The following is a 24,483-nucleotide window of genomic DNA, read 5'->3' on the forward strand; positions in this document are numbered from 1 at the left end:
GATTGGGTACTCTGATGACATTCAATGGCCACTTTCAATGGCCACTCCATATTCGATGTCACTGTGGTCTCCTAACTGACCTTCTGCTCTATTACTGCTCCTCTATGGACAACACAGTACTCGCTGCCTCGTTTTATATTACCCGGTCAGCCTCTTTTGATACGTATTCTGCATTACTATTCATGTCTGGATACGTTTTACCAGATAGTTTACATGCTATTTCTTTTACTAAAAAGACAAATCTATGTTTGTAGTACCATTAACATGTCGATAGACTAAAAAATCAGTCTTGGAAGTGTTCTAGACGCAAGACTGATAACAATGATTCATGGTCATTTGGGCTCATATTGCGACCTCTAGAACGGGAAACTCCCCGTTGCACCCCCTTCATATTTAATAGTAAAATTGCCCAGTGGACAGCCGGTAAAAATCTGAACACAGATCAAGTACGAAAACGGGAAGAAGTTTTATTCAGTTGCATAAAAGGCGCAAAATACAAACAGTGAAAGCTCCAAGCTCTGGATGTGCAACAATGAGTGAATTGCAAGGACCACGGCGTCATGCTTGTGTGGTCACGTCGTTGAACTGCAAACTGGGAGATTCAGGTTGAAACTTCCCCAGTGCTCTTTCTTTTTCACAAAATTATGAACTTTCGGTTCGTTCATTGAGTTGCCTGTACTCCTTCTGTAGTCTTGGTAGTTGTCATACTTCAGCTGTCATTGCGTTCACTGGGCCATCTTACCAACTTACCTGAGTGGGCTGCCATGTGAAGTTTCCCTTGTGAGTACGGCTACATGTCGTGATTGACAACAATTTTAAAATTAGATTCAGGTATTGCCCTTATACGTTCCCATTTATTATAAATGTAGCTATTAGATTCCTTGGTGTTCCTTATGTTGCGGTTTCCACTTTTATACAGTTTGTACAAAATGCTAATCGACCTACCGTTATTTCGTACCTCATAAGAAAGTCCATTAAACTTACTTCACCCATCCCGGTTGTAGATAAAGTAAGATGGGTTCCCTATTGTAAGGTACATGAAATATTTCAGTTTATTTTGCTCACCCTGTACGTCGAGTCTCGTGGATTGCCTATTAGGGGAAAGTGGGGGAATTTTGCGCAGAAGGTAAAATGACCCACGTCAGTGTATCTTTAACTATGAGACTTAGTCTTATCTGATATGTGCTGTTATCTGGTATTAAGCAATACAAACAAGCACGTAGAACGCAGGAACCGTTATTTGCCAGCTGTCGGCGCAAGAAGGAAGAGTGTGTTTTGTCTTTATTTCTCCTAATGCTTGATCTCTAGATTAGGTGTTCCATCTGCAGTTATGTTAAAATACAAGTTTTTGTTGTTGTGACTGTCTCTACACATTAAAACTCAGAATTATATAAGTATTATTTGCAATAAGCAAAGCCTGATAGAGGAACTATAGTTTCATATAAGCCATACCTCTCGGGGTAACACACGGAGGACGAGTGCGTCATTTTAGCCCAGTTTAGTTTCACACTAATGAAAGTAGATAACTAAATGATATATGTTAAGGCATATTTGATGAAAATCAAAACATCATTTGGTTTCATTTTTATAAGGCTGGGCTTCTCTGTTCAGATGTGGAGGACGTACACATATAAAACAGAGAGAGTTTTCGGACGACTTGTGAATTTTAAGATACGGTGCGATAAACACATGTCGCTAACGCTACACAAATATTTGAGCGTCTACGTATTTCAGAATAAAGATTATAGTCAAAATACCTTAGGTGCGGCAAATTCTAACACTTTCGCCTACTATGCAAAGGATACCTGTGATTTGTTACAGCTGTATCTGTTACGGTGCACTCATAACAAGTTGGTGGGGTTTCATAAACAAACACGTTTCCAGAATGAGATTTTCACTCTGCAGCGGAGTGTGCGCTGATATGACGATAGTCACAAAATCCTTGAGACATACATTTGTTAATAAACACGTTCATTGTCTGAGGAGATTGCCGAAATCCAATCTCCATACCTGTGAAGATGGCAAAACTGAGGAAAGGAAAATGTTATAGGTGGGGTTTCCGTTGCGAACGGACCACACACACGAACATTTGCCACTTAGAATTTTTAAGCTAAATGGTGGCGTGTCTACAAGTAATTATTCTAAAAGGTCGAATCAGTACCTCCAAGATTTCAATAAATAAACACTTTTCCAGTATGAAATTTTCACTCTGTAGCGGAGTGTGCGCTCATATGAAACTTTCTGGCAGATTAAAAGGATTTGCATTTCGCGGGTAAGTGCTCTACCATCTGAGCTACCCAAGCACGACTCACGCCCCTTCCTCACAGCTTTACTTCTACCAGTATCTCGTCTTCTACCTTTCAAACTTCAAAGAAGATCTCCTGCGAACCTTGCAAAACAAGTACTCGTGGAAGAAAGGATATTGCGGATACGTGGCTTAGCCACAACCTAGGGGATGTTTCCAGAATGAGAGTTTCACTCTTCAGCGGAGTGTGCGCTGATATGACAATGGACACAAAAGCTTTCAGACATACATATTTTAATAAACAAGTTCATTGAGTAGATTGCCGAAATCGAATCTCTTTACCTGTGAAGATGGCAAAACAGAGAAAAGGAAAATGTTGTAGATGGGGTTTCCGTTGCGAACTGACCTCACACATGAACCTTTCTCTTAGAAGTTTTAAGCTAAAAAATGGCGTGTCCACAAGTAATTATTCTAAGAAGTCGAGTCAGTACTGGCAAGATTTCAATAAATAAACACGTTCATTCTCCGAGTACATTGCCGAAATCCAATTTCATTGCAACAACTGAGGTGGCTACTCCTAATGGAGATGGGCGCACTGCCGATCAAAGTGACGGACCAGCCCAGAAGTCAGGAAGAGAATGCGTCTCCGTGCATTGACTAAATTCTACTGTGTGAGCTGAATACACGATGCGCATTAGAGCGGCTGGCACCCGCACCGGAGTTGGAGGGTATGACGTCCGGGTTGATCTCGTCCTTGTCGTGCCGGTCGTGGCGCGCGGGCGCGAACAGCGCGGCGGCCTTCTCTTTGAAGGCGAGGTCGCCGGGCCGCGGAATGCGCCGCCTGCGGCCGTCGCCGCCCCCGCCGCCGCCGGCGCCGCCGTCGGCCGCGCCCCTGCGAGGGTGCCGCTTGAAGCGCGCTCTCAGCGTGCCCACCACCACGGCCGTCACCACCACCAGCACCAGCATCAAGCCGAGCAGCACGCCCAATAGCGGCGACATCTCCAGCTGGTCGGGCGGGCCTAAAACAGTGTGGCCGAAAGCGCTGTAGTGACGCCAGTGTCATCACAACGCCACTTTGCTTAATAAAGTGAGCCGTACATAGCTGACAGTGAATGCAGTTCCGACAAGCAACAGATTACAGATAATTCTAGGGTGTTAAGCCGCGTCATATATCGACGTTTCGACCACACAACTGATATCTTCAGGATCTCTTGATATTCATGGTGAGCCATGTGCACCAGAATATCATGTAAAATATCCTAGCAGGGGAGAGGGCATCTAATCGTCAGGAGAAATTGAACCTGATGAGGCCTAATAATCTCAAAGATTTTGCCAACAAGGACAATGGTCACAGAGGCCTTAAGACTTACATTATTAACAGTTTGTTTTGGAGAATAATATGGGAAAGACGGTTAGGACATAAACGATAATACAATAAATTACAATAATACTATTGAGCACCAGAGCATCTTCAAGAAAATCCTAGCATGGCTGGGGGGGAGGGGGGAGGGGGGGAGCGGGGAACGGGGGTGGAATCGTTCGTGTAGAAGAATTTGAACATGATGAGGCCTAACAACCTCGAACATTTTAGCTTCATTGACAACAGTTAAAAAGCCCGAGGGCTTGCATTAGGCATTAGCAATAGTTATATTTCGAAAAGTCTGCAATGCATCATACGGTAGGTCCATAAACCCTAACACTACAATGCAGAATTGATAGCTAACCTGACGCTGCGTTGTAAGAAATAACAGGCTTGGGCAGGTTGGGTAGCAGGCCTTTCCGGCAACGAGTTTTATCGGAGAAGATTTCTTTCGAATCTCTGACGCAGGTGACAGAACATATCAGCCCACGGCAGTGTGAACTACGAAGGAACAAGACTACGCGTGCGTTTTTAAATAAAATAACTGTGTTTGACGAGAGCAATCAGTTATCTATTTCTAGTGGGTTTTTCGGCGCACGAAAGTGAGGCTGTAGTGTTGTGTTTCGTTTTCTAGGAAGTAATAGTATATTTTTTATTTTATCTTCAGATGGAATTAATATTATTTCCTGTATTGTAGGATGCGACAAACTTTAGCACTCGTAATAACGATAAGATACCTAGGGATACCTAAAGTACCAAAGTGTTGCTTTTCGGTTGTCTTGGACAAAATAATTTCGTATTGTATTGGACGAAACATATGGGTATAAATACTAAAATTTTAAGGATATTTAGGCAGGACAATAATAAGAAGTCATGATAAAAATGGGATGGAAATAACATCAAGTCGTAGACTAACGTGACTTTTTGAAATTAATACCACGGAAGCAAATGATAAATACTCACTTCCAGGAAGTTCATTGGGTGATTGACAAAGCTTTGTGGGATAATAAAGATGTCATGAAACGTGTTTTAAATAACAAGTATTATCCGAATAATTCAGAGACGAACAGGAAACAATATTGTGGGACCATTTCAAAAATTTAGATGGGAAACTTACGTCCTTGAGGAAAGATAGCTTCTTAAACCCAGTATAGAAACATGCAGTGCAGCTGAAGATAAATAATTATTGTTGGTTGAATAAGACAAGAATGTCAACGGAGAAAGTATTTTCTATGAAGACGCATTAATACCTTCGACTAAGAACAGCTGAATACACGAGTTGAGTCTATTAGCGGCACCCAATCTCTTATAAATCTGTCGACAGGTTTCAGCAAAAAACATGCTGACAGATTTCTAAAGTATTGGGTACTACTCATATACTTTTTTTATACTTACCAGTTTCATGTCCAGCACAATCCTACAAAAAAATTAAAAGAATAAAACTCCATGGGGAAACAAGTAAAACAAACCTCTAAATTGTGCGTTATTATGAAATAGAGGTTACTGGAATTGTAGGCACACAAGTGAGAGGGCCTATTGATCTCCTGATGATAAGAAATACGACACTTGGCCAATCGACTTCACTTAAACAGTCTGGTGTAATAATGACTTTTATGTAAAATGCTGCTCATTTATGATCTTAGTAAGGGGCAGAAAATCCAATTATGGTCAAATGCTTTTAGCCTGATCTTAATTGCCAAATTTATGACCCAAAATGTGTGCCACCTTTCTCCACGTAATGCACTTGCGCTGTTATGTTTATGCCAGTCTACGTTATGACATGCTTTCGGATTTATTTGAATTACAATTGTGTATGACTCAAACTGCCTCTTCTTCCTCTGTCTTTACTCCTCTAGGCCAGTTGAATGATGTATAAATGTCAGATCAGACAGAATTAATGTGAATTACAATCCAAAATTCACGTCAGGCCATATGCACATTATGTGTGACTTTCAAGTGATATTTGCAACTTTGTTTTATGCAGTTTGCAGCAGACTACTGTGCCCAATGGCATTTTCTGCTATGACTCCAGTGTATGACCACCTTGCATTTCTACTTACAGGAATTTGTTCCAACTCTGATGAAATCTTGTTGCATTTCTCCCATTGTTCAAATGGGTCAAATGGCTCTAGGAACTATGGGACTTAACATCGGAGGTCATCAGTCCCCTAGAACTTCGAACTACTTAAACGTAACTAACCTAGGGACATCACACACATCCATGCCCGAGGCAGGATTCGAACCTGCGACCGTAGCGGTCGCGCGGTTCCAGAGTGAAGCACCTAGAACCGCTCGGCCACACCGGCCGGCCCCATTGTTCCAAGTATCCACCTTTAACCTCTTCTCAAGAAGACACACATAGATTAAAATAAGTACAAGAGATCCAATACGTCCAATGTGTAACAATTATTGCAGTGCATTATCGAAACAAAATTATATGTCAATATTTAATGTTTGACAATTAGGTCAGTGCAAGAAATATGCACTTGCTATATACTAGATCTAGATTTCACTGTAAGGAATTCGTCCTTGCATCCTTAATGAGGTAAAAAAGTGGTTGCACTCTATGACTTTAATATCAGGGTGCGTTGGAGAAGTGGTACAATATGACATTACTGTGAAAGAGTACAAGCATCGGAAAGTTCATGTGGAAACATTTATAGAGACATGTATCAACCCACTCAAGATATTGCTAAAGTAGACTATGATCAATTTTTTGCTCGTGTGCAACTATCAATGTATTTTCGTGGTCACGATTACGTGTTTATCTTAAAACATGTAAAATGCAGGATGTCTCCCCCAGGGTATGCACAAAGCCCTCCTTGTCACTGCTTTCAGCCTGGGTCCACCCTGTCTCGGCGCTAGAAATGTCACTGTCCACCACCACCAGCACCCCTGCACCACACTTTCACTCCCACAGCCGATTCTCATCTGAGAGACGTAGGCACTGTCTCTGAGATGAAGTGTAGTATGATTTTACTAGTGCAGTGATGGTAGGGGGACAGGCCAAGTGCTACCAACGGTACGTCTATAAGGAAGCGGCAGTGCAGACAGAGAGACCTTTGTTTTAGAACTCACGCAGGTTCCTGAAGAGGAAGAGACCAGTAGTCTTGAAAGAAGCACTCACTTAACAAATCCGTATCTAAGTAGAAAATTGTAATAGCCTCTATCTTATTAATGTTCAACGTACATTATGCATACACGAGCTGATCAAAACTATCTGACAGCTACGTACATTATTACCATTGTTGTAGCGATTAGAAATGTGGGCTCTCCCTTGTGAGAGTGGTGTGTTAACATTCCATTTCCATGACATATTTTTTTTTCTGTAACAAGTCCTGTACAGTGAACACTCATATTTTGGATGTACTATATTTAGACGAGTAAGGATGGCTATGCCAATGTCGCTGTAGTAGGCACTGCACATAGTTAGCCATCCAGGTCTGTATTCAGTCATTGTCGTGTGTAATTCATCTTTTCTCAACACACCTAGTGTGCAGTACGTATTAAACAGAAAAATATTGCAGAGAACATAAAAAACGTAATACTCACTTGCAGAGGAATTCTACAACTTTACCTTAGCGGAGCGTACTACATAGTAGTTGAATAAAATGTATATACAAACATACAGTTGCAGAATTTTGCACATGATTTATTCACAGTGGCGTCTGTAGCACTTCATGTACACGATTACATAATATAGCTACTGCTCCCAACTCGTTTTTAATGCACAGCTGCATACAGTTTTGGTTCGCCAGTAAAATAATTTTTTTACCTCACCAAATTGCTTCCCAGTACTCCTCTGGCTGCCACATAGTCCTTAGTTCTTTCTTGCTTTATTTGTTATTTTTACTGTGACATATTTGGCCACCAAACCGACTTACAGCTGACTCAGGAACCGACGTTCCAACTATTCACTTTCGTCAACATTCCAAAAAACACATTAGGTTCATCGTAAAATGGAGACTTAGGATTTTGTCAGTGGTAGCAAGTAAGAAAATATTTAGCAGTATATAATTCGCAATATGTCTGATGCTACACTAACAACAGCAGGGACCTTCAATCTTGAAATACGCAAAATTACATGCAGATAACAGCAAATTCTGATTACTTCGACGGTATAGTGCTTTTACTTCGTTTAAAGTACACTACCACGGCGATAGCATATACATACGATGGAGCATCGCAACTAAGAGTATTTCGATATTCATTTACTCGAAATGTAATAACATGTGCGTTAAAACATAAAGAACAGCCAGTACTCCAGCATTGCAAAGTCCAACACATCAATAATGTATCATGTCCGCTAAAAACAAAATGAGGTCGTATGTGCAATATAGAAGCCATCCAGTCCATGAAAAATCACTTTCCCTTATATTCATGCTATTAGAAGTGCTTCAGGGTCCCAGTTTGACACACCATTTACGCCGTCTCCTTAAAATCGTTCACGTGTGTTTGGTGAGGCAGTACGGCTGCCAGCGTGCTGTATGGAGTTTTGGGGTAACAACTACACTCCGACATGTAGAGGATGGGTTCACACTGCCAAATACTGATGTGGCAATTGCCGAAATAGAGATACTGACGTCAATGTGCAAATTGTATTTGAAAATCGGAGTGTCGAAATTCGTGCATATCTCGCAGACAACAGTTCATTGATGGCGAGAATTTAGAGGAAAACAGATTAGTGATTCCCCGGATCTATGATCAAACAAGCCTTGTTATTGCACCCTCTACTGCACATCGCTTAGTTTGCCCTCACTGGCACACATTGTTTATCACATATAGACGATACGTGAGCCTTGTCTGTACATTTTCCACAGCTTCTTGAATTTCGATACATGCCTGTTTTCATATTTCGCTGCTCTTGTGTTCTTTTACGTATGTATAACACATTAACTCGACTTTGGTGTGGAATATCTTTAAAAGGTTATCTTTTAAGTATTTTCGACACATCTCGTCTTATTCTTAAGAACGGTGTGTTAGCACCACTCGCGGGAATCAATTCTAAATCACGAAACTCTATGTTTGACGGTTTTGTATAGAATAATCTCATAGATTGAGAATAGTATGCTTTCTCCACATTTAGTACAAGACTTATGTATAATACTTATTTCGTCCTTCTTAGAGACTGTATTAACAACCTCCACTTAGTTCACAGGGAAAAACTGAACAAGAGGCAGACAAGCCTAATTTATAGTGTTCTGCATTTAATGATTGTCTTTAAGGTTTATTTCCACGCCAGTCAACTTTCGGGCATTTTTGTTGCACAGCACACAAATTTAGGCACACTATTAAATGAAAGACAGCAACTGTTTTGTAAGCTATCCGATATTTAATAGGCATGGAAGTGACTGGCAAGCATAGCGCAAGTACTGTTTGTGATAAACACACATAGACAGCTCTCTACTTGACTGGAAACGCCGTCCGTTCTGTAGGAACAAATTTTGGTTTCATATATGTTTAATGTTCTGTAGCCAAGGAAGATAATGAGATTATCATATACGCATACCACGGCACTTGATGAAATCAGTAAGGTGATTACTGATATCTCTGTTATTGGACTCGTGATCTGACTTATAAATTTATTATGCCACGTTTTCAAAATTAATATTGTGGTTTTTAGGCTTTGCTGTATTTATGCAACTGTTCTGACGCACTGTTTCCTGGGTCTTCCATTAGAATGTTCTATTAGGAAACGAAAAGTTTTTGAATTTTATAGTTTCAAAGGACTGATTCTGTTATTCCAGTGCAATGTACAGTCACTATTAATTTCCACTGTATGTAATCCTTCAAATGATAGTAATATTCGCAGATGGTACCATTGTTTTGAAGACAGCTGCTGTCTTAGCCAAGAGAAGAGTACAGGACGACCAAGAGTGACGTCCGTGTGGAGGCTTTTCGTTCGCAATTTTTACAAGCTCCAACGCGTACAGATTACGGTTTACATATCAACTTTGCAAAAGAAATGTTGCTGCATGACCTGGATCGTGTTGTTTTCAGTGATGAATCGATATTTCACCTGACCGCAGCTCGTGGTCGTGCGGTAGCGTTCTCGCTTCCCGCGCCCGGGTTCCCGTGTTCGATTCCCGGCGGGGTCAGGTATTTTCTCTGCCTCGTGATGACTGGGTGTTGTGTGATGTCCTTAGGTTAGTTAGGTTTAAGTAGTTCTGAGTTCTAGGGGACTGATGACCATAGATGTTCAGTCCGATAGTGCTCAGAGCCATTTGAACCATTTGATATTTCACCTAACTTTAATCGGTCACACACATAATGTTTGCATCTGCGGGTCACCAAATGCATACGGGATGATACAGGTGCCACGAGACTCCCCTGAATTGAAATTATTTGTGCCATGTATCGGACGAAAGATTGTAGGCCTTTTATTCGCTGATACAAATGTAATTGTTGTTCTTATCTTGATGCATTACATCTGTTGCTCTTTCTTCAACTGGAAGAAGCTGAACCACAACACTGTTCTTCGCAACTGCATGGTGCGCCGTCTCACTGGCATAGCTCAGTACACGAACCCTGGATTCGCCGCAATGTGCTAGATGGCAGATCTTCTTTCCCATGGCCTCCAACTTCACCCTGTCTTATGCTATACGATTCTTACCGCTGGGAGTTTAAAAATTATCAGTTGTATGTGTCTCCCCTACCACCTACCTGTGTGACGTACGAGATAGGATATAACTAGCTGATGCAAACTTATGAAGGATTGAGAAGATCTCCCCTTTCGACTCGGTGTGTGCCACATTGTAAGAAAAATTGTTTGGTTGCTCTTTAATTTGGTGTATTATTAATATTGTAAGTTGAATGTAGTAAACACTACAAAGGCTTAAAATCCCGATATTCATTTTGAAAGCCCCAGGATGTTTTTACTCCACAATAGAAGCTCACCCACGTTAAACAGTTAAGCCTAACCGTCTTACCGTTGTTTGCAATCAAATTACTGTTTCCCTGACAGTCTCCTTGCATACATATGTTGTGATTTGATATTAGTCACATCTCCAATTTTAAAAAACATCATATGAAAACCTGGCGTCATACACATGTTTATAATAGTCATCTACGCAAAGGAACTTCACTATCTCAAGCAGATCCACCTTTAGTATGACCACGTCAACATCAGCCAATTCCATGTTACATAGTATAATTGTGTGATGTTTATGCTTCTTTGTAAAGGTTTGTGGCGATTACTTGCCTAATAATTGCAATATATCTCTTCTTGTCACATCGTCACTCCTGTGTAGCTGAAAAAGTAGCACAACCTTGGTGCCATGTTTCAGAGAGGTGAAATAAGACACATTACTATATATTGTTAAGCTACCCCCTGGTTTCTTTCTTTGATATTACAGACAGTTCGTTTTCCAAATGTTCTGGACAGTCGGATTGATCACAGATCTTAACCGCAGTAATGTTGCCAAAAAACGGCTCTGTTGTAGGTGTGTACACATTTGAATTCTTCCAGGGAGCATACCACTTTCTGTGTAATTTACGTGGTCAGTAACAGTCACAAGAGTGACTAGTTTCTCCAGTAATAAGGCTCGTGCTCCTCCAAAATAAATGAGGGATGTTTAGCATTTAAGATGAAGCCACGTTGATACTTTATGCTGTTATAGAGGACTGGGTATCAAGCCTCCCCGAATACTGTATGGATCCAAGACAGTAAAACCTTCAGCTACGTGGTCATGTCAGCACATCCAGTCACATCTTCTAAATTTGACCGTTCTTACAGTACAATTGCGGCTGATTTCGTGATATGATTGCTGTGGCGACTAGAACTGGTACTTCTGGGAATATTTTTATTGATAAACCTCTGTGTGTTCGGATCCATCTCCTGCTTCTCTGAAGTCTGGAAGATAGGAGACGAGGCACGGGTGGAATTAAAGCTGTGTGGACGGGTCGTGAGTCGTGCCTGGGTAGCTCAGTTGGTAGAGCACTTGACCGCGGCCGGCCGAAGTGGCCGTGCGGTTAAAGGCGCTGCAGTCTGGAACCGCAAGACCGCTACGGTCGCAGGTTCGAGTCCTGCCTCGGGCATGGATGTTTGTGATGTCCTTAGGTTAGTTAGGTTTAACTAGTTCCAAGTTCTAGGGGACTAATGACCTCAGCAGTTGAGTCCCATAGTGCTCAGAGCCATTTGAACCAACTTGACCGCGAAAGGCAAATGTCCCGAGTTCGAGTCTCGGTCCAGCACACAGTTTTAATATGCCAGGAAGTTTCGAAACAGGAGTCAATTTAGAAGAGATAGGGGATCCAGTATTAGAATCCCAATTTAAAAGGGCTTTGGAGAACTTAAGATCAAATAAGACACAAGGGATAGATAATATTCCATCATAATTTCTAAAATCATTGGGGAAATGGCAACAAAACTACTATTCACGTTGGTGTTTAGAATGTATGAGTCTGGCGACATGCCATCTGAAAAGCATCATCCACACAATTCCGAAGACGGCAAGAGCTGACTAGTGCGGGAATTAACCCACAATCAGCTCAACAGCTCTTGCATCCTAGTTGCTGACAAGAATAACACAGATTCGAAAAGAAAATCGAGAATGCTGTAGATGGCGATCAGTTTGGCTTTAGGAAAGGTAAAGGCACGAGAGAGGTAATTCTGACGTTGCGGTTAATATTGCAAGCAAAACTAAAGAAAAATCAAGACACGTTCATAGGATTTGTCTACCTGGAAAAAGCGTTCGACAGTGTAAAATGGGGCAAGATGTTCGAAATACTGAAAAAGAAGGGGTAAGCTATAGGAAGAGCCGGGGCATATACAAATATGTAGAACAGCCAAGAGGGAATAATAAGAGTGGACGACCAAGAACGAAGTGGTTAGGACACTGGACTCGCATTCGGGAGGACGTCTGTTCAATCCCTCGTCCAGCCATCCTGATTTAGGTATTCCTTGATTTCCCTAAATCACTCCAGGTAAATGCCGGGATGGTTCCTTTGACAGGACACGGGCCTACTTCCTTCCCCATCCTTTCCTAATCCGATGAGACCGATGACTTCGCTGTTTAGTCTCTTCCCCCAAATCCACCCACCCCACATGGAGTCTAATTCGTCGCTGCTTTTAGGCGTCCGCAGCTATGTCGTAGTGTTAGAGTGCCCTCAGGAATCGTAAGACTGATGTCTTCTAATAAGACAATGATAAGTTCGTTACAGCGAAACGTAAACTTGGTACGTAGGAAGAGCGTATTTGTTGCACTGCGCAAATGTGTAAACATTAAACTAGTTGGATATAAATGTATTTGTTTAAATAATTCACAATGGTAATTTTTAAACATTTAAACTTTTATATTTCCGGTAATGTAAATGTTTTTTCCTGGATGTAGTTCGAAATGGGTATTTGTAATACTTGGAGAAAATCGGAAAGTTTTCCATAAAGTTGTAACAGAAGCCAAAAAACTCTAAATAGTAAAGGAAGGGGTCCATGGAATACGGACATTAAGCCACACCGACCATGAGCTGTATAGGATGGTTGGGGATATAGTGCAAAATGCCGAGAAATTCAACTTTCCGAATATTGAAGCTAAAACGAACACATATTGACAATATGTAGCATGGAGTAATCTTAGAATATGCACAGAGCAGGTTAAAATTTTTAACTTTTACAAATCTGACCACTGTTACAGGAAGAAATGGAAGAAAGGAGACAAGTTTTCAAACTACGAAGTTCGTTTAAGTCCAAAGCCCTGTCATGTAGATCACATACGCTGCTCGAAAATCAAAGCATTGCGGAATCTTTTATTGATCTCAGTACTCTTTTGTACACAAAAAATTGCTGCCAACCGACAACTATACAAAACGGGAAAAATTTAAGCGCCATTATAGTGCGTTTCAGCATACCATGCTGTGTTTTCTGTCATAAACGGGTCAACGATGCCTACGTTGTTACTTGTTGGCTAGAAGGATGGCGAAAATGTAAATTTGGCAGGTAAAGTGGTTTTGTTATTCGAACAAATAACCGCTATCGTGAGATACAGAACACAGAGGATATTATTCGTGCATCAACTAATGGTGGCACATGGTTATCTCGAAACCGTTTGCTTCCGTTTGGAAGAATCTGAGAGAGCTTTTCCAACCCAGACGCCGACTCCTCTGTACGATTGATACGCAACTCTGATCAGCCAATCAGTCAATATTTAGCGACGACGTATCACAGACCCTCACCGAATAAGCAGAAATCAGCATAATGGAATGGTATGCTTAACTACTGCCTTGAATCTGAACCGAGCTTGCTTGGGATCGTTTGAAAGTTAAAGTGTACAGTCGCAGGATGATGATGATGGTGATTGGTTTGGGGGAGCGATCAACTGCGCGGCTATCAACACCTGTACAAATTCCAACCTTCACTCAGTCCAATCTCGCCATATTTATGAATGATGATAAAATGCCGAGGACAGCAAAAATTCCAGCTCATCTCCAGGCAGCTGAAAATCCCTTACCCCGTCGTGAATCGAACCCGGGACCCCGTGCTAGGAAAACGAGAACGCGACCGCGAGACCACGAGCTTCGGACTCGTCGCAGGAACTCTTCTCACACTCTGCAGCGCAGCAATCGTAGAACGGGAAAGATATTAGAGGTGGCTTGTCTTACCGTCTCTGAAACTTCGTAGATAGCGTGGAAGTTAGAAATCAAGTGTGTTACAGTGAAAAGTATGGAAGAAGGCGATACGGAACATTATCCAACATTTTAATTACACAAATGCACAATTACGAAGAAGCTGCTTTCATTTTGGTTCCACGAAGAAAGGGATCAGAATATTCAACTTTAACTTTCCTTCGATCAGTCGATATGGAGATCACTCGGGTTGAAACACAAACTGGGGCTGTAGCAGAACAGTGATATAAACTGCCCGTGTCAGATTCAGAGAAACCATCTGGAAAACATCGAAATGTATAGGGAAATCAGAAAAACATTTGCGGCAAGACGCAACTTATGACTCGTTAAAGGTATTTGCAGTATTTAGTACATCACCAGGTCCTCATGCTCTTTTAGAAAAATGTGTTGCTTCCATTGTTGCAAATGGCCTTCATGAGGATGTTGTATATACATTGACAGAAGCATTAGTCTATAAAGCAAAATGGCAACGAGTTTACAAATCCAGAAACAGATGACTGAAGAGGAAAACAGCCGCGAAAACCTATACTGTTACACGGATTAGCGAACATGGCCTCATGAAATAAAGACCTAAACATTTTTGCAGGTCTTTAATCATCGAGAAATAGAAGTTAACTTCGCTTTTTCGGAGATCTATCATTTTTCCAGTTCGAAACATTACTTGCAAATGACAGTTCAATTTAAAACAATTGCACCTTCACATCAATAATTAATGAAGTCGCCAAAACGTGTTTGTGTCAATTTATGAGACTTTGGTGTCGCAGAAAATGGAACCATAAAGAACACGTATTAGTAATACATAATTTGTGAAGAAAATAGGAAATCAGGTAATGTTTCGTAAACCTTTCCAGTATCATACGATTCTCGTGACTGTTTACCAATGCAACTGTAAAGATTCCAAAGTGACAGCAGTTTCATTGACTTAAATACTGATTTGATTGTACAAACTGCTGAGTGAGTACACAGATCCTGTGGGACACTGTCAAAACATGGTAATTAGGACAGCAAAATTTCTGTTCCACAGAGCGATAAAGTGCAACAAGCAGCGCTCGGACCAAATTACCGCAACACTCTCTCCTGGGACGCATACTGTCTGATCATAACAGTGACTACTGTACACAGACCAGATTATTAATTACTGTCGAATTTCGTGGGTGATTAATAACATAACCGGCCCTGGGCTTTAACTAGAAAATCGTCGTGTTATGTAGTTGCCAGCAATTACGTTTGGTATTGACTGATCACAGGACTTCGTCTTACAGCGCAGAACATTAAATAATTTTAAGTACGCAACTGTTTTATTTACGGAATTATTGTGAAAAAATTCACATGGCGCTGAAGGAAAAAATGAATGCAAACACTTCGCGTCGCGAAATTGTATACCACAACTATAGTGTTATAGATGGCATAATTAATATCCTACCATTTATTTAATGTGTTATAAGCTTTTAGTGTTTCAGCTTGGTGAAAATTCGCTGTTCTGTAGTCACATCATCACTTTTTAAACTAGACGCAAGTGCGACGCTCGCTATCTTTTTAAAACCCTAATAAGCTCTGTTACGGGAAGACCATGGGAATATTGACTTACCAGGAAATGTCTACAGCACTGTTTGTATGTTGTGTGGAGCTGTAGCCAGAGAAAGATAATTTTACAATGTAGCGGACTATCCCAGAAATAAGATACAGGGTCGACGAATTATTCTAAATCATGGTCTTACTGCAGCGCTAAAAATTAATTGTTTTCGAATTCTGATATTATTTTTTGTTTATGGTTAAAGAGACGGAAGCGCCCCAGTACTTTTAAATTATAATATCTATAACGTAGGCTGATGAAATGTTTACTTGTGTGTTTTACCATGGGTTTTATAACTTGTCGAGCATTTTAAAAGTCAGTAAGGTCTTGCTTCCGCAGTGTTGTTTGAGTGGTGTAAAATCCACAGACAAATATCGGGAAATGTCGACAAAGCGTCGATATTAGCAATTTTGCTACATTGGCAACGAAAGAAGAATTTCTGGACGGAACAAGGAGGACATAAGCAGACTATCAATAGAAAATGGGGCATTCATGGCCAGGAGATGCCTACTAATATCAAAAATGGGACTTGACGAAGAAATTTCTGAGAATGTACGTCTGGAGCAAATCACTGTATGGTAGTGAAACATGCATCGTGGGGAAAACGGAACAGAATATAATCGAAGCATTTCAGACGTGGTGCTATAGACGAATGTTGAAAATTACTTTGACTGATAAAGTAAGGAATGCAAGGAATGAGTAGGTTCTCCGCAGAATCAACGAGGAAAGGAATATACGGGAAACACTGACAATAAGAACGGACAGGTTGACAGGACATATTTTAAGACATCATGGATTAACTTCCATAGTACTGGAGGGAGCTGTAGAGGTTAAAAATTATAGAGGAAGACAGAGACTGAAAAAAGAAGGGAACTGGGTATCTCAGTTGGTGCGGCCCTTGACCGCAGGAGGCAAAGGTCCGGTCCCGGTTTCGAGTCCCCACCCGGTACAAAGTTTCAATTTGCCAGAAAGTTTCATATTAGCGTGTATTCTGCTGCAGAGTGAAAATATAATTCTAGAAACCATTCCTCTAGGCCATAGCCAAGCTAAATCCCCGCAATATCCATTCTTGGCGGAGTGCTAGCCCCACAATGACAACTTCTGTGAAGTTTGGAAGGTTATGAGATGAGGTGCCGGCGGAAGTAAAGCTGTGAGGACAGGTAGTGAGTAGTGATCGGGTAGCTCAGATGGTGCAGCATTTGCCGCAATAGACCAAGGTCTTCAGTTCGAATCCCGATCCGGCAAGAAGTTTCATCTGAGAACTAGCGCTTAAAACAGTCTGCATGTAAAGTAGCAGCTATAGTTGGCAGGAAAAAGTATGAAATTATTTTTAACGTTTGTTCGAAGTTAATAAATGCACTTTTTATCGAACACTGGATGACAATAATGTGGATGATTAGAGTTCCATTTTAACAAAATGAACTATATTTCGTACAGGTTTGCAGGTACATTTATGCACACTGTCTTCAAAATGAGTTGCGAATAAAGTTAGTAATAAAGGGGCAATAAATTTTAATCTCAAGCCTTATGCTGGAGATGTTCTACATGAAAATCATCAGTGTAGTAAGCGATCAACTTTCTCCTTTATTTTATGGTTGATATCAGCGAGGAAAAGTTCCGAAAGGTGGGAAATTATGTGTTAAGTTTGTTGGAACTCACTAAGAGGTCTCATGCTTAAATACTCAATCAATATTTATTGAGAAATTTGCATGACGTTAGGCCTCAAGACATATACAAGGTTTCTTTCACTAACACTTCTTATTTTGTTAAACCATGAAGGTTATATCTCTAAATAAGTAGATTTCCAAATAACTTTAAATTTTTAAACTCGATCGATAGCTTTATGAACCTCTGATGAATATATTTTTGTTCCCTCTTGAAGCCGTTACATAATCAAATTTCAACTGAGCCCCGTTAAGTAATAGAGACTGCAGTTTTGACAACGTGTTATAGAGCTAAATTCACCGCTCGGTACAGTACTCAAACACTGACTGTGTTATAGAGCGGTGCTTTTAACACGAAAAAATGTTGCTACCAAGCCAATGGTTACCTAATGACGTTCGTGTCTGGCGACGGAAACAATTAATAGTGAATCAAATCATGCTCGAACTGTCACTCGTTTTTCTGAATATGAAGTTATCTCAGATTCCTCCAGCTTTTATTACGTGAAATTTATATTAGAGGAACTACACACATCAAAACAGTTTAGCATCACCGCGCTTCCCAGAACTCCTGTAGGTAGACGTTTACTGTGGATATTGTATCACAGACACAGTCCCTTTGACTGTTCAGTGTTGTCACTAAACCTGCCTAAGGAAGTATACAACCACGCATGAGCAGCGACAATTAGACGGAGGGGGTCCGACAGTCCATCAGTTACAGTCATTCCACCAGGAAGGAGGTACACGGCTCATGTTGTCCGTCGTTTAACCATGCCTAGACGATCAGTACCGCGGTTCGATGGCGTCCGCATAGTTACTATGTGGTAGGAAGGGGTCTCAACAAGGGAAGTTACCAGGCGTCTCGGAGTGAAAAAATGGTTCAAATGGCTCTGAGCACTATGGGACTCAATTGCTGAGGTCATTAGTCCCCTAGAACTTAGAACTAGTTAAACCTAACTAACCTAAGGACATCACAAACATCCATGCCCGAGGCAGGATTCGAACCTGCGACCGTAGCGGTCTTGCGGTTCCAGACTGCAGCGCCTTTAACCGCACGGCCACTTCGGCCGGCTCTCGGAGTGAACCAAAGCGATGTTGTTCGGACATGGAGCACATACAGACAGACAGGAACTGTCGATGATATGCCTCGTTCAGGGCACCCAAGGTCTACAAATACAATGGATGACCACTACCTACGGATTATGACTTGGAAGTACCCCGACTGCAACGCCAGCATGTTGAACAATGCTTTTCGTGCAGCCAAAGGACGTCGTGTTGCGACTCAAACATTCAATATTTAGCGACGGCGTATCACAGACCCTCTCCTGATATGCAGGAATCACCCGAATGGAATGGTGTGCTGAACTATTGCCTTGAATGTCACCTAGCCTGGGATCGTTTGAATCTTAAAGTGTATCATCGCAGGAACTCTTCTCACACTCTATAGACGAGCAATCGTAGATAGCGTGGAAATAAGAATTCAAATGTGGTCCAGTGAAAAGTGTGGAGGAAGGCGATATGGAATATTATTGATAAAGAAGCAAAACAGCTAGAAAGAAAGGAGGAAACGTAATGAAACTTAACAGCTTGTGAGGATCCCTGATGTTATCTCAGTAATTACAGATCGAGTCAATTTCCCCTGATCTTGGCAGTATGAATCAACTTACCATTAAGACGTTGCAGCTCCTCTGGCTCGGATTGCAATCACTGGAACGATTGGAAAGGGTTTCTAAAGCCGTTTTATCCTCTCCTCACGCAAACTGGCATACTACTGTTTTACACTCCTGGAAATTGAAATAAGAACACCGTGAATTCATTGTCCCAGGAAGGGGAAACTTTATTGACACATTCCTGGGGTCAGATACATCACATGATCACACTGACAGAACCACAGGCACATAGACACAGGCAACAGAGCATGCACAATGTCGGCACTAGTACAGTGTATATCCACCTTTCGCAGCAATGCAGGCTGCTATTCTCCCATGGAGACGATCGTAGAGATGCTGGATGTAGTCCTGTGGAACGGCTTGCCATGCCATTTCAACCTGGCGCCTCAGTTGGACCAGCGTTCGTGCTGGACGTGCAGACCGCGTGAGACGACGCTTCATCCAGTCCCAAACATGCTCAATGGGGGACAGATCCGGAGATCTTGCTGGCCAGGGTAGTTGACTTACACCTTCTAGAGCACGTTGGGTGGCACGGGATACATGCGGACGTGCATTGTCCTGTTGGAACAGCAAGTTCCCTTGCCGGTCTAGGAATGGTAGAACGATGGGTTCGATGACGGTTTGGATGTACCGTGCACTATTCAGTGTCCCCTCGACGATCACCAGTGGTGTACGGCCAGTGTAGGAGATCGCTCCCCACACCATGATGCCGGGTGTTGGCCCTGTGTGCCTCGGTCGTATGCAGTCCTGATTGTGGCGCTCACCTGCACGGCGCCAAACACGCATACGACCATGATTGGCACCAAGGCAGAAGCGACTCTCATCGCTGAAGACGACACGTCTCCATTCGTCCCTCCATTCACGCCTGTCGCGACACCACTGGAGGCGGGCTGCACGATGTTAGGGCGTGAGCGGAAGACGGCCTAACGGTGTGCGGGACCGTAGCCCAGCTTCATGGAGACGGTTGCGAATGGTCCTCGCCGATACCCCAGGAGCAACAGTGTCCCTAATTTGCTGGGAAGTGGCGGTGCGGTCCCCTACGGCACTGCGTAGGATCCTACGGTCTTGGCGTGCATCCGTGCGTCGCTGCGGTCCGGTCCCAGGTCGACGGGCACGTGCACCTTCCGCCGACCACTGGCGACAACATCGATGTACTGTGGAGACCTCACGCCCCACGCGTTGAACAATTCGGCGGTACGTCCACCCGGCCTCCCGCATGCCCACTATACGCCCTCGCTCAAAGTCCGTCAACTGCACATACGGTTCACGTCCACGCTGTCGCGGCATGCTACCAGTGTTAAAGACTGCGATGGAGCTCCGTATGCCACGGCAAACTGGCTGACACTGACGGCGGCGGTGCACAAATGCTGCGCAGCTAGCGCCATTCGACGGCCAACACCGCGGTTCCTGGTGTGTCCGCTGTGCCGTGCGTGTGATCATTGCTTGTACAGCCCTCTCGCAGTGTCCAGAGCAAGTATGGTGGGTCTGACACACCGGTGTCAATGTGTTCTTTTTTCCATTCCCAGGAGTGTAGATGGTCATTGATATCGTGGATATTGCGACTAGGACGTAGTTTACTTCTGAGCTGGTCCCACACATTCTGTCGGGGGCAGATATAGAAATATTCCAGGCCATGGAACTATCTCAGTACCATACAACCAATTACTAAATTAACCATATGTCGATGAGGATATTCCTGTTAGAAAATGGCACAATACCATCGTTGAGAAGTAACACACGAAAACGCAGAATGTCCATGAGGCACCATTCTTGTGGCGCTAGCGTTCCCTCAGTGAGTACTAGCCGCGACCCGAAGTCTGGACGCCAGAAGTAACAGCGCTGTGTTTCTCCATAAAATTGTTAAGAATGTGAATCTCTCCAGGTCGCTGCGATACTCAAGACTATGGTCATCCGGGAGAGTGCGGAACAGTGATTCATAGCTGAACACAATGCAATGCCATTCATCAACAGACCACGCATCCTGATCATAGCACGATTCCAGTCAAAGACTATGTGATAGTCATAAATGACGCATAATTCCCTCATCCAGCTGCTGGTAATCTCCGACCAAAGGTGCGGGATGATACAGAATGTTACAGAGAGTCCCATACTGGTTTTCGGATGACAGTTACAGATGTGAATGCGTTACGATGTGTTTGATACACAATATAGCGACCCTCTCGGGCGGTAGTCATACGTGATCGACAGGAATCTTGTCGGAGATTAGGCTTGCCCTCATTCTCTCAGGCAGGCCATCACTGGCCCACGAACACCACCGAATGATGCGCAGATCAGGAAACTGCACGATTTGACCATATAGTCAAACGGAGACACATTACGTGGCCACTTTATAACTCTGTCAGGTGCTGAGGACGCTATCTCATACGAGTATGTGGCATCCCCGTGTCCTTCAAATTAATCAGTCAGTAACTGACGCTGTTCACAACACTTATTTACTATAGTATACCTGGTAACAACACTAAATACCAAGAAATCTAACGCATTCTGTTTGCTGCGTTGGTTGTCACAGAAAACTGAAGCTCTAATCATTTACCCACAAATGGATGGTGTGGTGTTAACGCCAGACAGCACACTTGCTAGGTGGTAGCCTTTAAATCGGCCGCGGTCCGTTAGTATACGTCGGACCCGCGTATCGCCACTATCAGTGATTGCAGACCGAGCGCCGCCACACGGCAGGTCTAGTCTAGAGAGACTCCCTAGCACTCGCCCCAGTTGTACAGCCGACTTTGCTAGCGAGGGTTCACTGTCTACATACGCTCACATTTGCCGAAACGACAGTAGCATAGCCTTCAGCTACGTCATTTGCTACGACCTAGCAAGGCGCCATATTCAGTTACGATTCTGAACAGATAATATTGTGAATCATTTACCGTCAAGAGCGACGTTCATCATTGATGGATTAAAGTTAAGGATGAAACTAATTGCGTCCACTTTCTGAATTCTCATTCCTTGTCATGTTCCAGACCTCACGTCAGTATAGTTCTTCCTTCTTCACGCCAGCGTGCGTGTGCTAAACGCGTGCATTTCGGCCTCCTCAAGTAACACGGTGTTGGCTCTTCAGCCAACCCAACAGATGGTGTCTACAAACAAGGAGTTACATTGACAACAGACCTTGTCATTTGGGCGCGTAACTTTTTCGCCCGTTAGCGTATATATTTTTCGTTGTTTTTACGGCCCCCAGGACAGTAAGACAGGAATTTCACCGTTGATAAAAACATTTAATCTGATGTGACAGAACCACTTTCAGTAGTTTTACTCCTCCCTGTATACAATTACAATCATGTTCATTCAGTAAAACCTAATGCACCGTAGAGTTCGGTGTAGACTGTGTAGTATAACTACTTCTTTATTTGAAGTGAGAATTTATAGTGTAGTATAACTACTTCTTTATTTGAAGTGAGAATTTATAAATTTTAGTACATTTTGGAATTAAGAAGCTAATGATGTCCTGTGTTTTTTGACCATTATATCTCAAATATTTTAGCTGCAGTTTATTTCTGAACCGACCTCTCAGAGCACACTACCTTTCACGCTATGCTTTTGAAAAGTTCTACTATTTTCAGCTTGATAAATAGTTTGACACTGAATGCGTGCATTTCAGCCTCCTCTAGTAACACGGTGTTGGCTCTTCAGCCAACCCAAAATTGGCGGTGAGAGTTCAAAAAAAATGGTTCAAATGGCTCTGAGCACTATGGGACTCAACTGCTGAGGTCATTAGTCCCCTAGAACTTAGAACTAGTTAAACCTAACTAACCTAAGGACATCACAAACATTCATGCCCGAGGCAGGATTCGAACCTGCGACCGTAGCGGTCTTGCGGTTCCAGACTGCAGCACCTTTAACCGCACGGCCACTTCGGCCGGCAGGCGGTGAGAGTAAAAACGGTGTTCTTATCTATACTGCCCTGATTACATTGTGTCATGGGTCTGCCACAATCTACAGATGTACTGTCCGAAATTTATCGCTTACAGAATCAGCAGACGCAGGCATTACTGGATGCCCTTGGACAGCGTGTCCAGGGTCAACGTGGAATGCAAAACGATATGGCAGCAGCTGCTCCACCGCTAACGCAGCCACAACACGCAGTTGCACCGCCCTTCCGACCTTTTTATGCTGCATTGGAAAGCTGGGCAGAGTGGTCACGCCAATTTGGATTCCATCTCACCGCTTACAGAATTCAAAGTAACGAGCGGCAGCCTTTTCTTTTGTCGCCCGTCGGTGTAGAAACCTACTGTGTGATGGTCAAATTATTTTCCCGACGCGACGTAACAACTCTGTCCTACGAAGAAATTTTGTCAGTGTTAGATGCATATTTCAAACAATCAGTCAATGTAGTTGGGAAACGGTATACCTTCTTTTGTACAAAACGTATGGCAGGTCAGACTAATCGGGAGTGGGTTGCAACCTTGCAGGGCCATACTAGGGATTGTGCTTTTGAGTGTCAATGTGGACTCACATATTCAGATACTATGGTAGGTGATGCAATTGCACAGAACGTTTCTGATGTTCGTATAAGGGAACAGATTTTGAAACTAGTTAGTCCCTCCCTTCAACAAGTGATGGACATATTGGATCGGCAGGACACACTTGACTTTGCTCTAGAATCAGTTGAAACTTCGCCAGCCGTGTGTCAGGTTAACCAGTCCGCCGAGCGAGCTGCACGGAGCAGCAAACAGCCCTCGCGCCCGGTCGCGCCGCTGCCGCCAGTCTCTCATCCACGTGGGCCACGCCGGCAAGAAAATGCAGTGCTCAAATCATGCCCGCGGTGCGCTACTAAACTTTCGCGTGAGAATTGCCCGTCCCGCCAAGCTATTTGCTTTTACTGTAATAAAAAAGGACATGTTCAGAGTGTTTGCCAGAAAAAGGTCAGATTGGAAACCCAAAACCATTCCAGGCCCTTTGCTTCGCGCCGGAATCGGAATCGAACCAAGGATACTCAGGCTCGCGAAACCTCGCCCCTGGAAATTCATGTCGTTCATTCCACTCCGCCCAGTGCCACTCTCTCTAACAGTGACTGTGTTCGTCCCACAAATATTGTGCATCGAAATCGCCGGATCTCTCGTCAAGTCGCAAGTGATTTTGTATCAGTGACAGTTCACGTTATACGAGACAGTCGCTCTTGCCGTCAGCAGGACAATTAACTTTTTGTGGACTTGGACATTAACGGCAAAGTGATACCATTCCAGCTCGATACCGGAGCTGCAGTTTCACTGATCAATCAAGACACGTACAAAAAGCTGGGCACACCTCCGTTGCGTGCCGCAAATGTTAAGTTAACTAGTTATTCAGGTCAAGATATCCCTGTGTTAGGACAGTGCAGCCTTCTTGCAACA

At 42.9% G+C, this 24,483-nt stretch overlaps 1 protein-coding gene and 1 non-coding gene across 2 annotated transcripts in view; one reads left to right on the forward strand and one right to left on the reverse strand.

The window, feature by feature from the left end:
* LOC126260341 (nephrin-like) overlaps positions 1 to 24,483 on the reverse strand; it is a 551,200-nt gene that overhangs the window by 12,902 nt on the left and 513,815 nt on the right. The window contains exons 11-12 of the mRNA XM_049957665.1: positions 3,150 to 3,264; positions 2,962 to 3,086 (exon numbers count right to left, since the gene is read on the reverse strand). Coding sequence (XP_049813622.1) covers positions 2,962 to 3,086; positions 3,150 to 3,264 — 240 coding nt within the window. The remainder of the gene's footprint in view (positions 1 to 2,961; positions 3,087 to 3,149; positions 3,265 to 24,483) is intronic.
* Positions 11,519 to 11,642, forward strand: Trnar-gcg (transfer RNA arginine (anticodon GCG)). The gene is made up of 2 exons: positions 11,519 to 11,555; positions 11,600 to 11,642. It is a non-coding gene; the product is annotated as a tRNA-Arg (tRNA).

This window comes from Schistocerca nitens, chromosome 5 (genome assembly GCF_023898315.1).
Source record: "Schistocerca nitens isolate TAMUIC-IGC-003100 chromosome 5, iqSchNite1.1, whole genome shotgun sequence".
Classification (NCBI taxonomy): Eukaryota; Metazoa; Arthropoda; class Insecta; order Orthoptera; family Acrididae; genus Schistocerca; species Schistocerca nitens.